The sequence below is a fragment of the Triticum aestivum genome, unplaced genomic scaffold (genome assembly GCF_018294505.1).
Source record: "Triticum aestivum cultivar Chinese Spring unplaced genomic scaffold, IWGSC CS RefSeq v2.1 scaffold177836, whole genome shotgun sequence".
Classification (NCBI taxonomy): Eukaryota; Viridiplantae; Streptophyta; class Magnoliopsida; order Poales; family Poaceae; genus Triticum; species Triticum aestivum.
In genome coordinates this window covers 1,147-8,948 of record NW_025232861.1, presented here as the reverse complement: position 1 = coordinate 8,948, position 7,802 = coordinate 1,147, and the positions used below count along the sequence as shown (strand labels likewise).

At 46.5% G+C, this 7,802-nt stretch overlaps 1 protein-coding gene across 1 annotated transcript; it reads left to right on the top strand.

Annotated features, from left to right (window-relative positions):
* The first annotated feature begins 1,241 nt into the window (after positions 1-1,241).
* LOC123175974 (uncharacterized) lies at positions 1,242-2,185 on the top strand. Its single transcript, XM_044590409.1, has one exon. The coding sequence runs from the start codon at positions 1,260-1,262 to the stop codon at positions 1,980-1,982; it is 723 nt and encodes a 240-aa protein (XP_044446344.1). The 5' UTR covers positions 1,242-1,259; the 3' UTR covers positions 1,983-2,185.
* The last annotated feature ends 5,617 nt before the right edge of the window (positions 2,186-7,802 follow it).

Here is a 7,802-nt window from a genome sequence, read left to right as displayed (position 1 = left end):
GGCAGAGAGTTGACTTGACATTGAGCAACCCTCTATTGCTCGTCGTGGATAGGAGGATGGCAACCTGTTTGTAGAATATTTGGCCCAAAAAACCATCTTACGGAGGGCCTCAAAGAGGAGCTCCGATGTCGAAGTTGAAGGCATCGTGCGATGTCCAACTTGAGGGTCACCCTACGCTCAACCCTAGGCTCCATGAGCCTATGCAGAAGCCTGACCGTGTGCTGAACCACAAAAAGTTGTCGTGGATACCATTGAAGGAGCATTGGTAGCGACCGAAGCCTGGGGCCTAGTCTTGATTCCAGGGTCTTTGCCACAAGCTTCACGATGATATGGATAAGGCGGATTGACCGGTAGTGACCCAAAGCAGCCGTGTCAGGGTGCTTGGGCAACATGATCATATTGCCTGGTTCAGATCCTAGAATTCGTGCCCATTCAACGTGAAGAGTTTGTCAAACTCAGCCATGCATTACCCCTTCGCGAACCCCCGTCAACATTAGTTGAACTCAGAAATCCGTCCAGCCGTCCTGGCATGCCTTCCCATGGGGGACGTGCCGCGCCATGTCCCTGATATCCTTGTCGGAGAGAGCAGCTTCAAGCAGGTCGGAAAGATCCCCAAAGTGAGTACCGGTAAGTCCAGACCCAGCGAGAATTCCCGGTCCACAAATGAGCCTAAAAGTGTCTGGAAGTGTGAGAAGGAAACCTTAGCCATGGCCGGATGGTCCGAGATGACCGCAGTTTGCACATTCGAAGCCAAATGTAACACACTAACAAATCTAGACATTCAAATTTCATGTGGAGAACCAAACCTGTGCTTGGCTGGCTAGTAGGGTAGTTTTAATTACCCCACCTGAGTTCAGAACTCTGTTTGACACTGGTGTTTCTCGTTAAGGCCAAATATTTATTAGTAGGGGGCAACAAAGTCCCATCGAAAGGGACGCGCATGAGGTGACATTATCAATCTCAAGAGACAATCCGACGACTCCAGTTCTCGGAGGCATTCATAGGGGTAGGGCGTATGTGCGTGCATTTATGGTGCTGAGTGTATACGCATATATGCGAGCGTCTATGTCTTACTATGTTTAGCCAAAAAAAAACCCTTACACTAAAATAGGCAATAGAAAAAAAAATCATTGGAGCACGACCATTGACTCGTCAACACGTAGTTATTTAAAAAATGTCAGTACCCGGCACCTGCATATCCTATAAATAGAGTACAGGTGTGTTGTTAGTTTTCCCGGGAAATACACACACAAACTGCCATGACTAGAACCGAGAATACCGCTGAGAAGGCACTTATCTCCCACCCCGCCCATCCGCAGCACCAGCTTCAGCTGGTGGTGGCCACCGAGAAATTCCAGTGCAACGGCTGCAAGCAGCGGGGCGCGGGACAAAGTTATCGGTGCGAGCCATGCGACTACGACCTCCACACAGTCTGTGTGCCTCCCGAAACGCCCCTCAAGCACCCCCGGTTCAATGGCTGCGAACTCTGCTTCCGCCTCGAGCCACCCGGCCCGGGGCGATCGTGCGACGCCTGCGGCGATGTTGTGCTTGGCTTTGTGTACTTCAACCGCGAACGCGACATCGACCTCCACCCCGCCTGCGCTTTCCACCCACAGCTCGTCGAAATAGACGGCACCCTGTTCGAGCTCCACACGGAAAAGGATGCGGCCCTTGTTTGCCGGCGATGCAAGGTGAAAGACGCCCGCCGCAACAGTTACTGGTCCTATCGTTCCCGTGACCGCCGTGAAGACGGCGAGCTTGCGTACCTGCACGTAGGGTGCATGATAGACGGCGAAGGTTCGGCCAGCGAAGCTCAGAGCGTACCAACAGAACTGCTGAACGCTCCTGGCCAGATGACCTGGTACAAGAGTATTTGGAAGCTCACCAAGATCGTTGCAAAATTGGCCTACTATCTCCTCAGTTTCGACGGGACAGGTATTACATCGATGGCTGGAGCGGTCGCTGACTATTTCAGCAAGTAAACGAGTGAGTGTTGAAAATAAGCTACTTTTCCCATTTTCTATAGTTTGTTCTCCGTCAGTTACGTTGTCATCGCCCTGCGTGGTGGAGTGTTACGTCTGTACTCTGTACTCTGTACTCTGTGTGGCTTGTATGCATATTCGTTACATGAATAAATAAAAGAAAGAAAGAGAGACAGGCAGAAAACGCTGCCTAAGTATTGCAGCACAAACGTATGGCGATCTTCATTTTCTCCTCTGTACGTGTTCGAGTGCATAACCAAAACCCTAGCGTTTTCTATGTTTTAATACGTACGTCTACATATATGACTGGGATGCCATGTCTAATTTAAGGGAGTACCTAGAACTCATCTAGATGAGATATAATTTGGTCTCATTCACTTTGAAAATAAAAACAGATAAACCCACGTCAAAACACACGCATCTTATAGCATCACATCCAATGGTTATAAAAGGTGAATGAGACCAAATTAAATCTCATCTAGATGAGTTCTAGCAAGGCGAGGCTTTGGCAGACGCTGGTGTTCTTGGGTTTGTGGCCTACTTCGAACAGCGTCGTCATCAGTGTTGGTCAACGGTGAGACTTGCGAGCCGTTCTCGCTTGGCTGCGGCGTCAGACAAGGAGATCCAATATCTCCGGCTCTCTTCATTCTAGCCATGGACACACTGCAAGCAATGATCCATTGGGCGGTCCAAAATAATCTGCTATCTGATCTGGGCCTACCTCCCAACTGCCCAAGGGCTTCCTTCTTTGCAGATGATGCCATTATCTTCTTCAGACCTTACCCGAGGGATTTGGACGTAATCTCAGCCATTCTAACGCTGTTTGCCAAGGCTACGGGCCTTCGCATCAATATGCAAAAAACCACTGTTACTTGCATCACATGTGACGACGCTGTCTCTGCTAGTGTGGCGCAACACTTTTCGTGTCAGCTGGAAACCTTCCCTTTGCAGTACCTAGGATTACCGCTTTCTATTTTCAGGCTGAGACGTCAGGACATTTTGCCACTCATCGACAAGTTTTCCAACAAAATGAAGGGGTGGAAACCCAAGCTTATGGCCCCTGCAGGACGTTTAACACTCACGCAATCAGTTCTGATGGCCCTGCCAATCCACTTCTTGTCGGTTCTGCTGCTGCCGGCGTGGGCACTTAAGACAATCAACAGGAGATGTCGGAGTTTTATTTGGAAAGGAGGCATTGATATTAGTGGTGGGAACTGCCTGTTACCTTGGGCTAGGGTATGCATGCCTAAGGAATGCGGAGGTCTGGGTGTCCTAAATCTCAAATGGTTCGGTCAGGCCCTCCGCTGTAGGTGGCCATGCGCGAGATGGGATGTCGAAGAAAGGCCGTGGCATCAACTTTCAGAGGCTCAGGAGAAGGAGATCTCGCACATGTTTAAAGCGGCGACTTCAGTCTGCTTAGGGGATGGACCGAGGGCAAGATTCTGGACCGACAAATGGCTGCCTGGAGGGGTCTCCATTGAAGACATAGCTCCAGCCTTATTCTCGTTTGTCAAGGATTTTGGGCGATCGGTTAAGGAGGCTCTTCACAATGGTTTTTGGATCAGGGATATATCAGGAGGGATTTCGGTGCAGGCCATGGCTCAATATCTCAAAATTTGGGACATCACTCAGCATGTCTCCTTATCTGTGGGTGTTCCTGATCGCTTAGTTTGGAAGTGGACCAAGGATCACAAGTTCTCTGTTGGCAGCGCATATAACATGTTCTTTGCTGCGAATGTGCACTTTGCTTGCCACAAGCCAATATGGGAATCAAAAGCTCCCCCAAAATGCAAATTCTTTATGTGGCTTGCTGTTCATCGCAGGTGCTTGACCGCAGATAATTTGGAGAGGAGGGGCTGGCCTTCTAATGGCAACTGTCTGTTGTGCATCTCGACGCACGAAGACTGCACACATCTTTTTGTGCATTGTCGGTTCACTCAGCAGGTTTGGAGGAGGTTCAGGGACTGGACGAGAGTGTTTTTTCTTGTTCCAGATGACAGCTATGCTAATACTGAGGATTGGTGGCTGAGAACACGGAAGGATGTCCCCAAGTCTGATAGGCGCAATTTTGACACCATTATCATTCTTATCCACTGGAGGATCTGGAAAGAAAGAAATGCGAGAATTTTTGAGCATGTGGCCTGCAGCGTTGAAAGGGTGCTGGATTTGATCAGAGAAGATATCAGGGCCTGGAGAGCAGCAGGTTGTATCGGTGACCTTTTTTGATCTCTTCTCTGCTTCTTCTTGTTTTGCCTTGAGCCCAGTTAGGCCAGGCTATGCACTGTATTTTCGGAGTTCTGACTCTGTCGGCAATCGGCTCTAGATCGCCTAGACTGTTTTGCCTTGTACTGCTCTCTCTTTTCTATCTAATGAAAGAACGGCCTAGGTCCTTCGAGAGTTCTAGCAAAACTGCTAATTTAATTATATGTGAAGAGCAATTTCCTTTTATTGGTGAAGGAATTATCTAAGAGGTTAGACGCCATGTTATTTTCCTATAAAGTTTGGCAAATTTTAGTATGGTCCTTCTTACCTCCTCTTTTTACATGTGAGGTAAGAAGGTAAGAGTTAATCAGGGAGAGAGGCATTTTGGAGGCCGAGCTACATGGCTCTCTTTATCTTGTCCAGTTGTTGTCCCGTTGCGATCTGTGCAGCCTGTCTTTCTTGGTATAATAGGCGGACTAGTTTATGGAAATACATCGGTGCCATGCGTTGGTGTACATGGGCGTTGGATATGTCCGGTCATTTCATGAACATGGCGTGCGTTGATGTGCTGACGGCTGGCTGCACTGTGTGTTAGAGCAGATGTTTGCTGCGACCGCAGAGAGACCATGCATGCAGCTGCTGGACACTACGAGCGGCTCTTGCTGCTGGACTATGCGTGTCAGAGGAGATTTATGCTATAGACTAAACAAAATATGGGTTTACTGTGACAGATACCAGAACAGACAAAAAACGTTGCCAACTTGTTGGAAAAATATGATAACAAAATGTGAACTGGACCAGGGAATCCAACAACAAATTAGTTGTGCTGGGAAAACTAAAAAATGTTTGACACAATTGGTGAATTGTTTTTTCTATTTTGAAAATGCGGTACTCCCTCCTATCCAAATTAATTGACACAGGCTTTATACAACCTCTATACAATCTTGTATAGACGTTGCGTCAATTAATTAAGATCGAAGGGAGTAGCACAACTTGGTATGAGGTAATCTGTGTAAAAACCAGATAGTACAGTAAATTCTCTGGCTATGGCATGATCGGGAGGAGAAAATCGACAATCAATCGGCATTGTGTCTCAGAAAATTTAGATACATCAATTAAGAAGAATTTTTTTGGTGTAAATTATCAGTCCGGTGAAAATTTTGTTCTGGATGGGGTAGAGATAAACTAGTTTTGTAATGGTACTGTGTGTGCATTGCCGCTATACGGTTGCCGTGATTTATGTACAAAAAAGTTACCACTTTGTGTTTGATGATTTAGAAAGCGGTGATTGGTGCGCTTTTTGGTGGCGTGCCGTTGATATTGTGAGCGACACATTTTCTTCATTGATCGCAATTTTTTTGAGAGACGCGGGACGTGCTTTATAAGGCTTGATTATTTTTAATAAAAACATAAACACAAAATATGAGATACGATATGCCCAATAACACAAAAAATGAGAAAAATCACTTTCGCATGCATTCGGACGGAAAGATGTTTTTGGAGTGGATTTGCAGTAGTTTGAGATTTTCGGATTGTATTTATTATTGATTGATCATCTAGTCATATGGTTGCTTATATCGGGCAAAGAAAATTTGTGATTCAACTCGAATTTGATACATGAGGCTTTTCAGACAATTTTTTCATGGTCGTTATACCAGCATCATCCCCTCTCATTTTTTTGTTTTTCAAAGCAGCATCCCTTGTCGTCTGGTATACTCAAACTAGTAATGGCAAGTGACAAAAGGCTCCAGTTTTCACAGATTAGATTTAAATGAATAATTATGGGGGTGTAATAATGGTGCATGTCTGTCGCGTGGTGATGGTTGTATGATGGCACGTGTGCGGGCGCCTGCAAGACCTGACATGGGAAAGCACTGTTGATAAAGGGAGAATACAGTGGCCTGTAAATGCTGAAGGATTAAATACGTGAGACTAATACGCGCATGCGCCTGATCTCCATAAAGACTAACGCACAAGATACCGAGCACCATGTAGCTCGGCCACCAAACAACATTTCCGTTAATCAGGCCATTAATTAATGAGATCAATAACTCAGATCTATTTTATACTCTAACCACTTATGTGAAAAGAGGAGGTAAGAGGGACCATGTCAAAACTGCTCATAAAGTTTACACTACATGATTCCTATGTGATTATTTCCTACATGATATGATCATATGAATTAAACAACTTTTGAACGGGATTTTTCATAGCATTTCAATCCTACACAAATCTTTTGAAAATCATATGAATCAAACGAGCCCTTGAGCTATACCTCATGTGTGCTAGGCGGGACGTCTCCTCGGTTCCATGGTCACATTTCGGCCTGAGCATTCGGTCTAGACCGGGACTGGAATAATGGCGATCCAAAACATCGGCCATCGAGAAACACTGACCACCCGGTCATCGGAGCCAAGGCAGGTAGTTGGAGCCAAGGAGGAGGCCGCCGTTGGCTTCGACTAGGCAGGTAGGCTAAAGGTGGGCGAGGAGGATGGGTGATAAACACACGCTTATCGGCGAATCGTCGCCAGTGTCGGAGGGGCTAGTAATCGGTTAGGGGGAGAAGCGACGGCAACCGAAGTAGGAGGTGTTAGTGGAAGGAGAGTCAGAGGAGGGAGAGAAGCAAGGGAAGGAGAATGGACAAGAGGTGGAGGAGCTTCATCTCCGGTCGTGTCATGGGTGGGCCAGGGGCAGAAGAGATAAGGAGAGAGATGAGGGCCATCAATCGTGGTGATAATTGAGGATTTCCGCGGGGCGTCTTGGCGCGACTTCTCTCGTTGGTTCGACTATATCTGCTTCGATCTTTCGTGTACTTACTTTTCTCTGGCATGGCCGATGACAACAAAGGTGTTGTGGGACCTTTCTGGACAACACGTATGTCTTCACAAGTTTTGGGTCCACATAATGATCTGGTACATCAGTCTAGTTACGATTATATTTAAGGCCTCCTGGTCGGTCTCCAGAGTAGGAGCCCGGTAACTACACAGGCCACACAGAATGGTACGGTAAAAAGTTTCAGAGGCTCTTAATTAGCGGGACTAACCGAGATCTGAGATGTCCGGAGGCACGATATAACGGATTAGAGCGTAGAAACGCTGAGAGGGCTCATAGGTGGTTAAATTTTACTGTTATTTAATTAGCGCATTTGTGAAGTTGCTTTTGTTGATTAAACTCTGCTGAATATGGCTTAATGTTCCAACTTCCAACACAAAATGGGTAATATATATAGTATCATTTATTTGAACTTCTTTTATCTTGCGCGAAGACCATGGACTGGAACAAACGTTTGAACGTACTCATACCTCTGCGAGGAAATTAAGAAGCTACAAGAATACAAGACTTGGTACAAGTAGCCGATTGTCCTGATGTGTGGAACAAGGTCCCTGTCTCATATGTGTGGAAGATTCGGTCCACAGTGCGAACAATAGGGCAACGACTTGGAATATGCGTCTCCGGCCGGCCAATCACAGGAGATGGAAACCACCCTTAATGGCTAGAGGTGTTCTTCTAGTTGGAGGAACACCCTCTTACACGCACAACCAAACTCTGTTATGCACAACGACAACGACCATGACATGCTTGCAATCTAGGTACAGTGACACATTGTCTTTACGTGGA

What these genes read in the sequence shown, in the direction of transcription:
- LOC123175974 (XM_044590409.1), top strand. Translation starts at nt 1,260, where the DNA reads ATGACTAGAACCGAGAATACCGCTGAGAAGGCACTTATCTCCCACCCC.